Source organism: Impatiens glandulifera, unplaced genomic scaffold, assembly GCF_907164915.1.
Source record: "Impatiens glandulifera unplaced genomic scaffold, dImpGla2.1, whole genome shotgun sequence".
Classification (NCBI taxonomy): domain Eukaryota; kingdom Viridiplantae; phylum Streptophyta; class Magnoliopsida; order Ericales; family Balsaminaceae; genus Impatiens; species Impatiens glandulifera.
In genome coordinates this window covers 40,512-59,396 of record NW_025919093.1, presented here as the reverse complement: position 1 = coordinate 59,396, position 18,885 = coordinate 40,512, and the positions used below count along the sequence as shown (strand labels likewise).

Below are 18,885 nucleotides of genomic sequence, written 5' to 3'. Positions count from 1 at the left end.
CAATATTCATTACAATATATTTTCAATTAATATATTGCATAAATAGTTGCATATCCTTCAGTCCAAAATTATATTGCACTATTAATATTTATTGCATAAATAGTTGCAGTTTAATTAACTTGTAAAAATTTCATGTGCCCGCGTGAAAATTCATTTTGCGCCAAAAACCAAAGAAAAGAACTAGGGAACTGAAAAGTCATTCATTTCCCCCAAATATTTTCTCTCTCCCCTTTTCTTCCTAAACCCTACGAATCTTCCTAAGCCTTCTACCGTCCACCATTTCTAGCTCTGTTTTCAGTTTGATTTTTCTTCATCGTCTACAAAATCACGGAAGGATACATTTGAAATCGCAGACGATGAGGTGAATGTTTCCTCCATTGAAGTTACGAAGCCCTATTCAAACGCCGCAAAACTTGACTGATACTTCACAGCAACGGTGAAGCACGACTCAGTTCGGTTCCGATTGAAGTTCCTCGCCGCCATTCTAGGTATAAACATTCAAATAATCTTCTTTAGAACAGATTGCCTGAATCATTTGCCGTTCTAGGTATAAACACGACTCAGTTTAGTAGATTTTCTTTAGAACAAATTTTCATTTACCTGAATCATCTTCTTTAGAACAGATTGCCTGAATCGTCTTCTTTAAAATAGATTGCCTGAATCATTTGCCTGAATCATCTTCTTTAGAACAGGTTGCCTGAATCATTTGTCGTTCTAGGTATAAACACGACTCAGTTCAGTAGATTTTCTGTAGAACATATTTTCATTTGCCTGAATCATTTTCTTAATCACGTTTAAAGCTTTTATTTGTTCACATCTAACCATTGAGTATTAGTTTAGTTTAGCGTTTGACTTATACAAGTTTTGTTCACATCTGACCATTGAAATTTTATAGCAAAATCAATTGACGTCATGATGCAGCTTTCATCTAAGTCTATTAATTTTTAGCAATACCTGGTCGAGACTGGATAGATGAGCCTTTGTTTGTTTTATGGTGAAAAAGTCTATTAACAGTCATCACAATAGTCATCTATATGTCTGTCTATTATCACAACAATCTTCATCATCTGTATGTGCTTAATTCAATTGAGTGGTTTATATAATTGATCATCAACTATCAGTTGTAGGTACTATCAGGTATACGTATGTGTAATACTTACAGGCTTAGTTCATTGGATTCTCACTAAAATCTTGTCCAATATAGATAAATAAATAGCATACTTTCATATAAAAAGATGTTTTCAAATATTATCTCAAGATATTAAATTGAGTAATTATTTATTACCATGTGTTTAAGTATATTTTTTCCTTAATTACTTTCATTTTCCTTAATTACTTGCCTTTTTCCTTAGTATGCATATAAAAAGATGTTTTCAAATATTATCTCAAGATATTAAATTGAGTAATTATTTATTACCATGTGTTTAAGTATATTTTTTCCTTAATTACTTGCCTTTTTCCTTAGTATGCATATAAAAAGATGTTTTCAAATATTATCTCAAGATATTAAATTGAGTAATTATTTATTACCATGTGTTTAAGTATATTTTTTCCTTAATTACTTGCTTTTTCCTTAATTACTTGCATTTTTCCTTATTTACCTGACTTCCTTAAATTGTATGTTTCCATTACTATGTTCTGTTTATAGTTTTAAAATTTTGATGCTTTAGTCTATACTTAGTGTTGATTTTATAATTCATATTTGTTGAACAGATTATCAACCAAAATGGGTAGACAAGCTAAAAGACGACAAGAATTAAGCGATAATGAAAATACTGAATCAGACCCGGTATGATTTTGTTATTTGTTACTTGATTAGTATAGTTATTTGTGTTGGTTTTATTCTACAATTTGTTATTGGTTTAAGGCTGAAGAAATGTATGAAATTGCGGATAAAAAAGCAAAAGTGGCTGCAAAGAAGAAAGCTCCAATAGCAAAACGTTCCAAAATGGTAATATCTCCAAAACAACACACACAGCCATCTAGACAACCACCCAGACAACCCCAAGCCACAAAACCATCACCGGCCAAAAAACCTCCACCGGCCAAAAAACCACCACCGACCACAAAACCACCACTGGCCACAAAACCCTCAACAACTCAAAGCAAAAGAAATCTACCAAAGAAAAGGCCTAGTCCATCCAAAGAAGTTTCAACATCATTTCAACATGATTTGGAATTTGTCTCTTCTGAAGCTGTCCAGGTTGAAGCTAACGCAACAGAATTGGTCAATACACGTTCCTTTATCTTGGAAAATACCGAATCAACTCAACACCAATGTAATATAGAAAGGGAAGAAGAAGATGATGATGGCGATTCAATGGAAGAAGGAGACTTACAACATCTTAGCCAGTCAACAAAGACATACATTGAAATAGTTGGAGAGAAGTAAGTTGATAAATTCAAGTTATATATATAGGACTTTATTTCTAAATGTTTGCGTGGTTGCAGATTTTACCCGGATATCCTGAAAAACATACATCGAATCATCACAGGCTATTGGAGGGGGCCATACGTGAACTGGAATCAAGTTCCAGAAGATATTAAGATCATGTGGTGGGAACAATTCACAGTAAGTTTAATTATATTTACTATAATTAATTTTCAGTCATTTGAGTAGGATCCTACTAAAGAAGGGATGTCTATGTCTATACCTTGTACAACTTTGTTTAAATTTCTATGTTTGTTTGTAGGAGTCATTTGAGTGGGATCCTACTAAAGAGGAGGAAGTGAATAAACTATTCAAAAAGAAGGCTAGTGCAAAGATCAAAAATTTTATGACTAGGGCCAAAAAATCTTTGAAGAAGCCCTCACACATTACTTTAGAAGATTGGACTGAGATGAAGAAAAATTTTGTTGAACCTAAGTATTCACAGAAGTGCACGAAGATACAAGAAAATCGCAAGAAATACACAGAGGACGGTGGTGCAACATACTGTGGAGGTTCTATCCCGGCTATTGAGCACCAAAGAAGATTGGTAAGTCATTTATTTATTTTAGTTGTGTTTAGTTTGTTGAAACTAATATTACTAACACCAGAATTTATATTTTACAATAGACCGAGGAACTTGGAAGGCCCGCAACCATTTATGAGACATTTGAAAAGACATTTAAAAAGAAAGATGGAACATGGAGTGGAAAAAGGGCCGTAGATGTTGTGGTATGTCTTAAAAACTTCAACTACCTAATTTGTATGTCAATTTTAAATGTTGAGATTAATTTATATACACATCTCACCATATTTTTTTTTATGTAGAATTCTTTCACTCAACTAACTCAAACTCAGGAATCTATGGATATGAATGAGAAACAATCAGATATGGAGCTGTGGATGGAGGCAGCGGGGAAATCGAAGAGTGGTCGTGTATTTGGAATAGGATACATGGGTAGGAAACAACTATTTCAGAATGGTCAGTTCAATACACAACTAAGTTTGGAGGTAAATACCCTCAAAGAAACGGTAAGTACTTTACAAATGCAAAATTCAGAGAAAGATAAAGAGAATGCAATTCATAAAGAAGAATATACACAACAACAAGAGAGAATTAAACTGTTAGAATCTAGTCAAGTTGAATTGGTTCAGGACAAAGTTCATCTTCAAAATGAAGTAAAGTCTTTAAATGAAAAAATGGACGAATTCATTAAATTATGGAAAGCATCGGGTCAACAAACGAGCCAAAACATTACAACTCCGGAGGGATTATAAAGAAGGTTAGTGATTTCATTCTTGTATTTAGTTTATATGCTTCATTTATAAATGCAAGGTAAATGCTATTGAGTGGAGTTATAATCTGAGTATATGAAGTATGTTGTATTATTAGTTTGATCATATATGCTAATAGGTAGTTATAATTAGATAAATAAATAGATAGTTGAGAAAAATAATATATACATTTAGTCAAATCATGTTTAATCCTGAATATTTTGAACATGTTTATTTATAAAATATCTAGGCTTTGAAGTTGTTTAGTTTGTATAATATAAAAAAATTGGATTCTTGTCTAATGCTATTGGAGAATGCACCATGGGTGGGATTGGCATCAAATGTTGTAAGAAAATTATTATATTTGATATATTCAATAAATGAATTAGATACAAAATCTAATTAGTTAATTATTTTGTTAAATGTACACAGGTTTGTCTATTGGAAGTATATTTGGCAATGGATGAGGTGACCAATGGATGGGGTGAACAATGGATGGGGTGAACAATGGATGGGGTCTAACATAATGGAAGTATATTTGGCATGATTTTTGTTGTTTTTGAACCTAATTAATACTTTTTCAATTTCTGGACATGGTTTATGATGTTTTTGAACTTAGAATTCCTTGGATTTTATTTGCAAATGTATTTTGCAAATTTGTAATGAATGATGCTTATTTTGGTTTTCATTTGAATGGTTTCAATTATATTAGTATTATTGGGTATTGAAATAATGCACAAATGGTTGCAAAGAATTTGCAAATTTAATTCAAATTTTAAAATTTTATTATTTTAAATATGGAAATCAAATATTTCAAATAATGCAAATAAAGTTGTATAAGTAATTGGTAATAATATTACAAAGTTATGAATAAAGATATTGCAGTCTTGGTTACTTGTGTCATTGCGAGAAGTATTGCAGATTAATTAATTAGTATATTGCAAAAGAAAATGCTATAATATATAGCTATATTGGGTATATGTATTGTAAATATTATTGGACTAAAATTAAATAATTGCCAATACTATTGCATTAAGTAATTTAGTTTTATATTGCAAAGTTTATTGTTTTATTTTCATTATATATTATTTATACAAGGTATTGCGAAAGCTATTGCAGTTACAAATTTATTTTGATATTGCGAAGTTTATTGTTCTATTTTCATTATAAATTCTTTATACTAATTATTGCGAAAGCTATTGCATTCTAAAATTTAAAAACGGTATTGCAGTTTATGTTGAATGTATTTTTATTATTTACAAATTATTCATGTTGTAATTTTTATTGTAAAATAGCTTATTTATTAAAAAGAAATATATTGCAAAATATAATGCATGTTTATATTAACCATGGTTAGTTTTAGTTTCAAACTTAAGGGATATTTTGCATTAAATCGTTATTTAGTGCAAAGATTATTGTACAAACTATTGTAAAAATCATTGCAAGTTTGCAACAGTGCGATTTGCAATGTTTTTATGTAATTGCAAATTTAGTTGCGAAATATTCAGTTAATGCAAAACAAAATGCTAAATCCTGTTTTTAATGCAAAAGTAGTTGCCGAGACTCTGTTGCAAATCAACTGTTTTTTTGTAGTGTCCTCAACGGAAATATCTTTTCATTCAACGTTATATTATGTATCGAGAATTCAATTAAGATATTCTCATGGACATCATAATCTAGCTTATAATTCATCGATTCCTTAACAAACATATCATGATGGAAATTAGATGTAAGCACTAAAAATTTATATTTTAGCCAATTTATAAATTTAAAAATAATTATTTTGAATAAATAAAATCAAAATAATTAACCCAAAGTCAAAGCCTAATTAAACAATTAATTACATTAATTATTGTGATAATTAAAACCTAAATAATTAAGGATAAGGGCCAAATAAAATAAATAAAATTATTTGGGATACATTTTGTCTTCATTTTATCTTAAAATAATTTTAGAAACATCAAAGCAATTAAAATAAATAGTTTAGGATGAAATGTGGTACCCATTTTTATCCCAAAAAATTATTTATTTAACCAAAAAATATATAAAAAAAAAAAATTGGCAAAATATTTGTCATATTTATTTTTAATATTTTGTGTATATTAAAGATGGAAAAATAAAACTCTAATTGTGAAATAAAAATCAATTTCAAAAAAACCCTTAAATTTTTAAATAAAAAATAAAATTTGTAATCGAGTCTAGCTGAAATACAAAGAAATCGCTACAAGCTAGCAATCGCGACCTTTGGATGGACGTTGGATTTTCATTCAAAGCTTAGGGAAATCGTCCATGTAGCCCGCTGCAGAAGAAGAAGCGTGCGTCCGCGCCACAAAGGATCAGCTAACGCTCCTTTAGCTGAAATGTGACCGAACGGTCGAAACACAATGGTGCGATGACGAAATTCCAACATAATGCTCTGTGGCCGCATTTTCTCCCTAAACGACGTCGTTCTGTTCCATGGTCATCGTCTTCGTCGCGACGCCAGTTGGATGACCATATTACTTTATGGAGATCTTTAAGTGCATTGTTAAAATGCTCCTAAAGTACCGCCCTTTCACTCACCATCCTTATTGCAAGAAAAAATCTATCATCCATATTAGTTTTGCAGACGATCTCTTCATCATGGCGCATGTTGACGTTGACATTATTAGAACTATCAAGAAGGCTCTCACTATTTTTTCTAGTGTTACAGGTCTCAACATTAATCAGGGAAATATCCATGCTTACTATAGAGGCATCAAGGAGGAAACCAAAGCCAACATATTCAGGGTCATGGGCATTGAAGAATGATTGCTCCTTGTCTGATACTTGGGCATCCCGCTCTCCTCTAAACAACTCTAGATCTTGCACTATCGTCCTCTTATTGAAAAGGTAAAAAATGTTATTATGGGATGAGCTACTAAAAGACTTTCTTATGCAGGTCACATTGGGTTGGTCACTAAAGTCGCTATGGGTATTATCAGATATTGGGCGTAGTAGATCGTCCTCCCAAAGAAAGTCATGAAAGAATTGGATCAGCTAATGATGAATTTCATTTGGGTGTACTCAGAGGTATGGTGGGAAAAAGATCAAATGGATATACACATGCAAGCCCAAAGACGAAGGAGAAATTAGCATCAAGGATAGTGTCTCCTAAAACAAAACTCTCACCTACAGGAACTTTTGGGCATTGGAAAAGAAACATGACTCGCATTGGGTAAGATGGGTACACTCGAGATTCATTAGAAAAGAAATCAGCATCTGAACATGTAAGATCAGAATGGAGATGGAGTGTTCTGTTAAAAATATTATGAAGATCAAAGACAGTGCGGGAAAGATGATCAACATTCAAATTAGAAATGGTAATGACACTCTATTCTGGCATGACCTATAATTCGAAAACAAACCCATCATTCATAAATGTGTCTTCTCTATCACTCAAATCGGGTGGAAATGTCAATTGGCCACAGTTCAACAAGTCAAGAGCGGCTATTGGAACGACCTTCTTAGGGCTATTCCAGAAGGTGCGGGAATTCTTGACGCACTTTCATCCTATCATCTGAATAACCATGAGGATGCTCATGTTTAGAGTGTCGAGAACAATGGTAGGTTCGACTAAGGGTCTTCTTGGGATTGTGCTCATGATCATGAGAATGTTGTCCAATGTTCCCACTTAGTGTGGTCTACGAAAGTGATCCCCAAACACCAATTCATTTTATGACTCGCCTTCCGCGAGAGACTCAATACCCGTGATCGGATCAAGAAGTACATGAGCATCCTGAATCCTAATTTCCCCTTTGCTTGGGAAATGAGGAGACCATTGAAAACCTCATTGAGAACTTCCCTTTTGCCTCCTTGCTTTGGCGCAGATTCTCTACATCAATGAGCCTTCTCATCTTCCCAAGCGAATGGACCGACACCAAGGACCTCACCATCACAAAGACCAAGGGCAACGACTTCAGCTCCACTACCTTTAATTGTTTTTTCGCCAACATTATTTATCACATTTGGATGGAGAAGAATGACAGAGTCTTCTCAAGAGTCCGCAACATTGCGGACACAGTCTATAACAATATTATCACCGATGACAACTCTCTCATCTGAACGTGGAGGCGCACCACTGATTTCATTGCACTATAATTCTCAATTATCATTTGTCATCATGTTATCTCTCATTTTTTTTTATTTTCATTCAATCAGTTTGTTTTTACTCCTATTTTCTATGAACTCATGTAACTCCTTGCCCTTTTGTGACTTTTTATTTAATTGATGTTACGTCGTCTTTCAAAAAAAACCTTCGGTAACAATATCTAATCATATGATCTCATGACATTTCACATAATATGTTTTTGTTAATGGTACACTGATCATCCAAATAAATGATGCTTCTAGATTCAGAAAATAACTCTAGATTCACAATATAGATGAACTCCAAATTGATCACTGCTTAATTCCTTTACTAGGTCATTAAACCAAAATGCTTCATTTGAAGCATCAACTATCGCCATGTATTTTTCACATTAAAGTGAAGTGTTGATTTTATCATATAGGTCCTCCACAAAAAGTAACACAAATCCGAGAGTATACTTTTTGTCATCTATATCACCAATATAGGAATTCAAATCGAGCAACTATAGAATCAATTTGTTTTCCAACAAAAACAATACTAAATGAAAACTGTTTTCACTTCCACTTATTGTTTTGACAATCTGTAAAAGTGAATTTGATGATGATGATGATTAGTTTCCAAATATTGCGAACTATGAAGAAGAACATTAATTAATTAATTAAGATTTGATTAATTTATAATTTTTTGTATGAGTATATTAATTAATATTCAATTTAAATATCTTCTCATTTTATTGATAAACATTATCGATCTACTACCAACACTTTGAGCATTATACACTAATGAACACATTATTATCCTCTCATATATAACCATTACTTTCTCATAATTTTTTTTATAGTTTTTCTAAATTTTCAAATTTAAACCTTGATTTTACTGGTGGACTAAAAATACTTTAAACATTATATAACTTAATATTACTGATTTAAATTTAAAAATTGTGTATGAATATATTAATTATATTAGTATTTTAAAATATATATAATAAAAAGTATATGGTCTTATATAAAATTAATCCATAATTTTAAAAAGATAAGGTTAGATATTTTATTTTGAAAATAAATAAAGAGAATTTTAAAAATAATTTATATAATTAATAAAAGTCTAACATTATCTAACAGTTAAAATATAAATAATCTATGAAATAAGAACATTGCTATATAATATTAAAAGGGATAATAACCACAAAATTAGTAGTTTTTCCTTAACCAAAGAAGAAAGCAATTTCATTAATTTTTTATTAAAGTGTCGGGATTAATAGCGATTGAAGCAAAAGTGATAACTAGTTAAGATTAGCGACAACAAGCGAGAAGTTCAATTATCATTGCTATTAACTTTTATTGACGGTAATTTGATCGATATATAACGTCATTTCTTCTTGTCACTACATTTATATTTGGTCCAATAAGACAAATAGTTGTAGGGTGGATGTTCGTTTTCATGTTTTATTATAATAGGTGTATACTCATTAAAAACATATAATAATAATTTTGATAGATCGATTATTGTATCCAACTTTTTGAATCACCAATTTTTAATTACTTTTATAAAATTTTATCTATAGATAAATTAAATATTATAATTTACATATAAAATAATAAAATTATATATTTGTATAATAAAATAAGTATATAGATATATAATTATGAAAATAAAATATGAAATATAGTTTTGAAATAAGTTAAGAAAAATATAAAATATAAATTTATTATATAATTTATATTTTTTATTAAAATAAAATTTAAAATTTAAATTAATTAAAGTATTTTTAAATAATATTATGTATATAAGGTGTGTATGACCTATAGAGACACATATTTGAACCGTCGCTAATTCCAGGCCACTTTTTTTCTTTTTTTTTGAGAACGCTGGGTTCCGCTGCTCCTATGGAGTGCGACTATTCCCCGCGGGTTAAGTACATAGCCCGCAAACATACTTAACTAATTAATCAAGTGCAGAACTTGCCGCCTGACGGGCTCGAACCCAGGACCTCATGGAGGCCTTGGGGATATCCACTTATCTCCTCAATAAACTTAAACCAAGAGATTCTCGTATATTAGTGTGAACTTTGATAGGTTTGTATCTTTAAACATTTATTTCTCAAAATCACACACTTAACCAATAAAATATCTAATATAAACCCAATATCTGGTTGAAAATTCAAGTTTTAAATCTTCAAGAGTAATGGTTACATGTATCGTGGATATGTTTTTAAAAAATGATTCATTTAATAAAACAATTTGTGTAGGCAAAACAACACAATAAAAGAGTTCAATAAAACGTGGAAAAATTTGAAAACATCAATATAAGTAATTGGATAGAAGGTTTTCAAGAAAAACATAAAGGTATGTGCACGGATCTAAATTGGAAAACATGTCTCATGAATAATTATGCATACATTAATCAGTTCTAGATGTGTTAGATGAATTGAAATTATAATTATATATTCAAATTCGTAGGCCAATTATAGAATTGCAATTCTAAAGTGAAAATATGAAACTGAAATTAAAAAAAAAAAAACATATACCTTTAATTTTAATAGAATTATAATTATAAACTTTATTTTAATTATTCAAACAAATAAATAATTTGAAATTGGACTCTAAGTCAAATATTATTTTCATTCTGCAGAAACAAAACATTGCCTAAATATTTGAAGAATTAGATAAATTAACTACAAGATATATACTTGAATTTAAAATGGAAAATGGATATAAGAACATTCAAAATCCTATTCATAAATTCTTAGCAAAATGAAAAGGGAAAAAAATGAAGGAAACTAGAAAATTCATTAATCTTTTATATCTTAAATATTTGTACTATCTCATTTTATGTCTTCTTAAGTTTGACCTATATTTATTAAATTTGATTATTCATTGAATCTCATATATGTTCTTCCCATTATGCTCAACAATATTAATTAGCTTATTATGACAATTACCTTATTTAATAAATTTCATTACTCATTGAATCTCCTATAAAATTTGAAAATTATTATCTACATATATTTATTACCATTTTTGTTGAAAATAAGAATATGACTTTTTTATCTTAAATATTTAATTTTTAATGTATTTATAAAATATTTAAAAATTAAAATAAATCAATAATGTAAACAGTTTGAATATATTAAAAAACTTTACTATCTCATAATAGTCTTTTACAGGTACATAATTATGTTCACCCACACATAATTGTCTTTTTCGGAACTAGTTTGTGTTATAATAAACCTTTTTATTGGCGCATAATTGCTTTTTACCGGTGTAAGTTTATATGTCGGTAAAACTTTATTAATTCCACCATTTACGACATAATTTATGCCGGCAAGAATTTAGCGATACATATACACACCGATGGCTCATTTTTATGTCGGTAAAAGTGATTTTTGTTGTAGTGCCTAATTAGTTGTCAATATTGCTCTCGTCGCATCGATAAATAGTTATTGAAATTATTTTTTCTTTAGTCAATAACAGGGGAATAGATTCGTGTTATTTTTGTTGCCATATTTAACACTTATGTATTCACATGGCCGACCCTGAGTAATTCCGGGAAGCCTTACAGCCCATTTCGCAGGGCAGCCTACTTGTTAAAAATATTAAGGTATTTATTTAAATACATGATAATTTTAAACATAGAATGGTGTAACTCAGTGGTTGAAGATAAAAAATTAAAACTAAATTTCTAATATTATTGTTAAAATGGTGTAACTTTTCCTTTTGTGTGGTTTCCTTCATTTTAAATTTTTCATTAAATAATTATATAAAATCAAATGAAAATTTTAATTAAATAAAATATTTTCTAGATTTGAACATTATAATATATGGGTTTATTTTTATTTTTTTTATTTTTTTTTTGGGAAAAACGACTTAACATCATTTCATTAAAAATTTCCAAAAATGAAAAAAAAAAACCACGAGTTTAATAGATCATTCTAGACAGGCCTAGATTGATTTTGAAGTCGTAACATTTTGAATAAAAGTTAAAAAACTAAAAACGTAAATGAATTATCTGATTACAATGTTTTCAATTCTAGTGAGTTTAAAAAACGGTAAATTCCAGTTCCTGTAGATATTCTAAGTTTGCTCTGTGCTTGGAATTCTTCTTCATGTTCCCGCGAGGGCGCTGCAATTCGATACAATATCTTTCCATAACTCTTCAACGCTAATGCGGGTTCTTCCATATACCATTGCATTCTGTTCTTGCCAAATGTTATACACCACGGTTCCAAAGCCGCACTTGAATACGCTTGTTGCAAATTTATTTCCCTTAGCTTTGAGTAGTGCCGCTTCATTGATTTCATTCTTTTTTCTCGGGAAACTAATCAGCTCCAAACTTTTATAGAATTTGTCCCAAAGCTCCGAAGCAATACAGCAGCTCCCGAACAGGTGATCTATGGATGCTCCCGAACTTTTTTCTGCATAGAATACAGCTCGCGTCCAGGATGCTCATGATATAATTGCTGATACGATTATGAGTGTTGAGTCTTTCTCAGAAGGCGAGCCATATGATGAACTGATATATGAGTTTATTTAATTAAATGTAAATGGTGTTCTAGGAAATTGGTATATAAGAGATTGGTATATTATAATTAGCTATTTGATTTATTAAACTTGAATTTACTATGAATGATGTCATGGTTAGATGAAAAAATGCAATAATAAGGTTTAACTTTTAATATGTATAATATTATATGACAGAAAGGTAGATGCCATCTTTAATAAATTGGATATATAGTTTCGATATTTCACCAGTGTAGTGAGACTTTTTGGGTTACGTGGAATAGTGACAAAGTTGTTCGTTTAAATATATAAATCTTTTTGTGATCACTATTACGAATAATCGTTTGGTTAGTTGTTATTAAATGAAAAAATTATGATAAAACCGAGCCAAACAAATTTGGAAATAGTTTTGTGGGAAAATAAAAATGCTATTATATTGTTATTATTTGACTCAACCTTTATGAAAGTTTAATAAAAAATGATGTATCAAATAATTGAATTAACGTCAAAGTATGTGATTATGAGTATAAGTGGAATTTTTTTTTTCTAACTCTACAAATATTCAATTTGAAACTCAAAATAGAATTTGGAACAAAGGTGCTAAATACACTTAAAATTTATTATATTTTATGCTTTAAAAATGTTATTTCTCTACCTCATTGCATAATTTAAAGTGTTTCTCTTGTTTTATTAAGAAATGTAATTAATAATATTAAATTTTTTTTAAGTTCACAACATTATTTTCTAATTTTTATTAATTAAATGTTCATTATTTTTCTAAGAAAACCTAAATACAGTAGAAATTCGATAAATTATACTCAATTATTTAATAAACTCTCTAAGATAATATTTTTTGCCGGTCTCGACTTGGGGACAGGGTGTTAAATTAATAATTCGCTAAAATTATAAAATAATACATATTTGATAATTTCTTTAGACCCCATATAAAATATAAATTAATAATTCCTTATATATAGCATAACACATGAATTGATTTATGAAGGTTTTTGAAAAATGACTTATTTTTTATTGAAATCAATTTTCCCTTGATTGTCGTCTCTAATTTTCCTTAGCAAGGTAAGAACTTCTGGTGTTGTTTTCTCATAGCTCAACAAGAAATTGTTCAATGTGATTGTCGCTTTAATAGTTTCGTTTCGCGAAGGGGGCTCCATTGTGAATTTCATCATCTTCTTCATCGATATCATCTTTATTAATTCCAATAACGCTATCAATAATTTCTTCATCAGTCACACATTTCTTCGATATTGTCGCTTGACTCACCTACAAACCCATTCTTGCAATTGCTTTTGAGTGAAACTTGGATTATCCTTGTTGTGCTTGCATAATGCTTTTCGAATCTCGTATGTCATTATTGTTTTTTTTCACACCTTTAAGATGGGAAGCCAAGTTGTATGTATGTTTGTGTTAACCTACAGTATTTTGATCTTGTTTATATAGAAAATATTTTTAATGTCCATAAAATGATACATTAAATACAAGAAGTATAATAAGGTGGGAGATTGAAGATTTCTTTCAAATTGGGTCATTCATTTGATATACAGTACATGCATTGTATACAATAATTAAGTGAAAGCTTAAAGGTATTTGTAAACTAAGTATTTTACTATAAATTAATAAAATATTGATTAATATATAAATTAATAATTAATAATTTATCGATTAATTAATAACTCTTTTAATTAATAAATTTTGGTCGTCCCAAGTGTATTATTTTATAGAGTTTCTACTTTAATAATAATATGATTTCAAATAGTTAGTTTATAGGCATTTACATGTCTGCTAACAAATGTAGTTGATTGTGAAGATTTTATAATAATATCTAATTAATATGATGGATGTTACCCCCACATTAATTTTAACAAAGAATTGGTTTGGAATAGAATAAGTCGTGGGTTGTTTATGGCAACTTCAATATTGTGCGTTTCTCGTGTGAAAAGAAAAGAGGTACCCAAATTAAGCCGATCATGGAGGTATTTTCAGATTGTGTTCATGATTGAGATCTTATTGTGCCTGATTTCTATTTAAGCCTGAATACGCCACTAAATTCCCGAAAATCCTTCAAAAGACAGAAATTCGCCTTGAATCGAATCATGAGCCCGTCATCCTTGACGTGTGTGTTTTGTGTATCAAAAGTCCTTGTCCATCAAATTTGAGAATAAATAGCTTATGAATGAAGATTTGTTTCTCTCTTGAAATTTTGTGGAATGAAACATCTCATTACAACTCATCCATTAGTTTAGTAAAGAAATTTCAATACTTGCAATCACGTATCAAGAAGTGGTTACGGATTCCTATGCTAAGAAAATTGAGTCCAAAGATAAAATTGTTACGAACCTTTAGATTTTTGACGTAATTGAGTTGTCCTGTGATTTGGTCAAAAACAATTGTCTAACCAATGAGTCTTGTAGTCGCACTAAATAATATATTTTGTATGAAAGACCCTATAGAAAAGCAAGACTTTTAGGATTGTACGACTTATTTGTGAAATGTCACAAATTTTATGGGTAAGGTTACTTCTGTCGTTAAACAAATTGTAAAGTGTCACTTTAAATGAAAATTCAGTCGCAAAGACCAGTGTTACATTTTAGCCTTTTGTAGTGGGATTATAGAAAGTGATTTGTGTAACAAAATAATACTTGCCTGCAATAGCTATTTGAGAAATAGTGAATTTTCTATGTAATTTTTAGTCACATCCATAATTGTCTTTTTTGGTTGTTGGGCTGGGTTGTCTTTATTTTTATTTTTTTTCACCAAGTGCTGACTAACAAAGAGTTTTAAGTTTTCAAGACAATAAATGTTATTTCCCCAGTTTTTATATAATTAATGAGATGATCAAGGCATATAAATTATTTTTATTTTTTCATTAGACTATATTAACTATTTATACATTTTAATTTTATAAATATTTACTACAGTTTTTCTCATTTTTCATCAACTAATAGAATGATGATATTAATTAGGCTATATAAATGCTTGCTTTTTTTTCATTAGAATATATTCATATTTACTAGATTTAGGTAATATTTTGACAACTTTATTTATAAAGATATACATAAGCTTTGTAAAGTAGTCACTTTTTGAAACTTTCAAAATATTCTCTAAATATAGTAAATATATGTGAATATTCCTAAAAGTTTTCTTATAATTTTTGCTATATAAATGATTGACTATAGAATATTTCTTTGTTCTTCTAATTGGTTTTTGATTCTTATAGAATGGTGAGCATTCCTTTCATAATAAAACTAATTTGTAATTATATATTTTATTTATTTGTGGTATTGATTGATATTTATTTTTATATATGTATTGACAGGAGTGGTTAAACATCTTTTTAATATTTTCATGTTCCCTAGCATTATTTCTAAACATTAGTTTAGCCGATATATTTGATGTAACTAAATTTGGTGCACGTGGAAATGGGCAGGTTGACGATTCTCAGGTAATGTTTGTTACGCGAACTGATTTATTTTACTTTATATTACTATTAATTATGTCACGGAAGAAATTTGTTTAAAATAAAGCACACTTGTAATAAATTTAACTTTTAATATATTGCAACATTCTTAACAAATTGTGTTTTATTTTAACTTCTTTAGACTAATTTCAGTTAATATATATTATAATGGACATGAATTTGATAAACCCTAATTTGAAGGCTTTCTTACAAGCATGGGGTAAAGCATGTGAAAGTAGCAGCATTTCTACCATGTTGGTTCCTGGAGGAAAAACATATTTGTTGATTCCTATTCAATTCAAAGGCCCTTGCAAAGGGCCATCTATTCAAGTTCAGGTGATGATCTAATTTTGTGTCGATTTAAGAAAAAAGCAAGAACTTTTTATGACCTGATTTTAATTTCTTTCTAATTTTTTAAGATGATTTTATTTACTCATTATAAATATGTTTCTCATTATTTTAGATTGATGGAATCCTATTGGCACCCAGCATCAGGAGTCAATGGAAAGATTGCCCGGATAATACATGGATCGCGTTCTCACAAATTATCGGCCTTCACATTAATGGAAAGGGAAAACTCAATGGCCAAGGTTTGTCATGGTGGAAAACCAACCCACGTAACAACTATAACCAATGGAACCAAGTAAGTTTTCTTTACATGCAAGGCTAGCTTGATTTTATCTTTCATAATCAATTCTAACGAAATGCAATTACCAAAAAAATAAGCATCTTGAAATGCAATTTGATAGGTAGATATTCTAAATTTTAAACCTTGTAATCTATTTCCTTCATTTTCAGAAAGAGAGTCCTTGCACCAAATCAACCAGTTTCTGCTCAAAAGCGTCGACGGTAAGCACATACTCAATATCAATTTTAGGTTATCATACATAAGGATGTTTAGAACTTTTGGTTTACCAAATTGATCGATATACCTTGATATATATATATATATGCAAAAACATCTATAACAAATATATGAGGACATTCTTTTTTATCTTTCATAATCAATTCTAGATGAGAATAGTATTGTCTTAATTTATGTAAGAAAACATAAGCATATTGAAATTCAATTTGATAGGAAGAGATTCCCAAATGAAAACTATGTGATCTAATAATACTAATGTGTCTTTTCTTTTTCTTCATTTTTCAGATATTAGGTGCTTGCGCAAAACCGACGGTAGGAGTGTTGTATGATTCTTTGACTAAATCAAATATTATAGGTCTCGTAAAAAATTATGTGATCCGGAGCTCTTATTTGATGTGATCAATCATTTCTAAATGTGTTAAACTAGTGAATTCTTGTAAATTACAAATTAACATTTGATTAAATCTAGTTAAGTTACTGAAATTAATTATTTTATAATTGTTTTATCAAATGTAAATAATTAATTAATGATGCAGGGAATAAGGTTCATAGGTTGCAATAACCTTGTATTAAGTGGGTTGACTCATATCAATCCTCCAAGTAGACATATAAACATATATGGATGCCAAAATGTCCAAATTTCTCACCTTACAATCACGGCGCCTGCAAACAGCCCTAACACAGATGGAATCGGAATTTCTTCCTCTAGTAACGTCAGAATTACCGACTCTTTCATCGGCACAGGTGTTGTATGTTGTCTTTTCGTTATAGTTTTGTAGTTATTTGTTATAAAGAAATATTTCGCATAATTTATTTAACCTATATGATTGTAGGTGATGATTGTGTTGCAATTTCAACGGGTTCTACAAACATTTTTGTGGGAGGAGTTCAATGTGGACCGGGTCATGGTATAAGGTAAAATAGTGAAAATTATTTACTCTACTTTTATATTTGAGAAATTAAATCAATTGATATAGTTTTTTTGGTCTTATTATTATTTAAGTGTTGGAAGCCTTGGTCAAGGGGGGTCTTCTTCAAATGTGGATGGTGTTTTTGTACAAAACTGCACTTTTACAGGAACAGAAAATGGAGTCAGGATAAAGACATGGCCGGTAATTAAATATTTAATTAATTAATTAACTACATATGATAAATTTAACATTTAATTATCAACATGTTTATTTGTTAACTTTTAGGGTGGAAAAGGTTATGCAAGAAATATTACATTTACTGGCATTCGGTTGAATAATGTTAAGAATTCTATTATTATTGATCAGACATATTGTCAGGTCGCTGAAAATTGTCAAGATCAAGTAAGTGTATAAAATTCTTCTTCTTTTTGTTTAATTAATAAATGAAAACAAAAGAATTTGTTTGATGTTTTCGTCTTTTTAAAGGCGCAGGCAGTGCAAGTGAGTGATGTGAAGTACATAGGTGTTCAAGGAACATCCGCAACGCCCCAAGCAATAGTCCTACAATGCAGCCACCATGTTCCTTGTAAAAATATTATTTTTAACAGAATAAACATAACGTCGTCCTCTAAGGGTAATGCTTTGGCCAGTTGCAAGAATGCAGTGGTGTCTATTCAGACCGCAATATCTCCAAATGTTTCGTGCATCAGTGCCATTTAAAGAGTTAGGATCTATTGTTTTGGTACTTTTAATCTCATTTATAGGATTGAAATCATTAATTAACCTCTTGTATTGGAATAAATTGAATAAGATTCTCTATTCTTATGCTTTATCATTATTTTTTCTTTCATTCACTAAATAGAATACTTGGTTAATATCATAAAAAATATATTATGAAATCAATTTTATTGATGTATGACTTGATTATTTATATCCACTGACTGACTGAATTAGGGTTTAAAGTTTAGGGCATATAATTCATTATTATTATTATTTGACAGAAAATTTTAAAAGTTTATATTAAGAGATATGTCAATTGTCAAGGTCACATCTAAACGGCTACTATTAAGAATGGCAATTAGGAATGGCAATGAGGTGGGGAATGTATTTATAATCTCCGCCTCGATCTGGTTCGAGAAATCTCCGCAGGCATCGTTTATATCATATTTTTATAAAAAAAATTATATAAACGAATTTTAATATTATATTGAAAATTTATATTATTATAAAAAATTAAATTTAAAACTCTTATAAAATATAAAATATATATATATATATATATGATTTTATATATTTAATTGTGTTTATAGTATTCGGGGGACAC

The 18,885-nt window shown here is 29.5% G+C and overlaps 2 protein-coding genes across 2 annotated transcripts; both read left to right on the top strand.

The window, feature by feature from the left end:
* The first annotated feature begins 191 nt into the window (after positions 1-191).
* Positions 192-4,389, top strand: LOC124917410. The gene is made up of 8 exons (XM_047457860.1): positions 192-488; positions 1,714-1,789; positions 1,868-2,388; positions 2,452-2,572; positions 2,694-2,978; positions 3,059-3,160; positions 3,257-3,711; positions 4,136-4,389. The coding sequence occupies exons 2-7, from the start codon at positions 1,727-1,729 to the stop codon at positions 3,704-3,706; spliced, it is 1,542 nt and encodes a 513-aa protein (XP_047313816.1). The 5' UTR covers positions 192-488; positions 1,714-1,726; the 3' UTR covers positions 3,707-3,711; positions 4,136-4,389.
* Positions 4,390-15,959: 11,570 nt separating this feature from the next.
* LOC124917413 (probable polygalacturonase At3g15720) lies at positions 15,960-18,281 on the top strand. The gene is made up of 8 exons (XM_047457862.1): positions 15,960-16,121; positions 16,249-16,428; positions 16,584-16,634; positions 17,187-17,394; positions 17,484-17,565; positions 17,654-17,762; positions 17,847-17,963; positions 18,048-18,281. The coding sequence occupies exons 1-8, from the start codon at positions 15,960-15,962 to the stop codon at positions 18,279-18,281; spliced, it is 1,143 nt and encodes a 380-aa protein (XP_047313818.1).
* Positions 18,282-18,885: the final 604 nt, after the last annotated feature.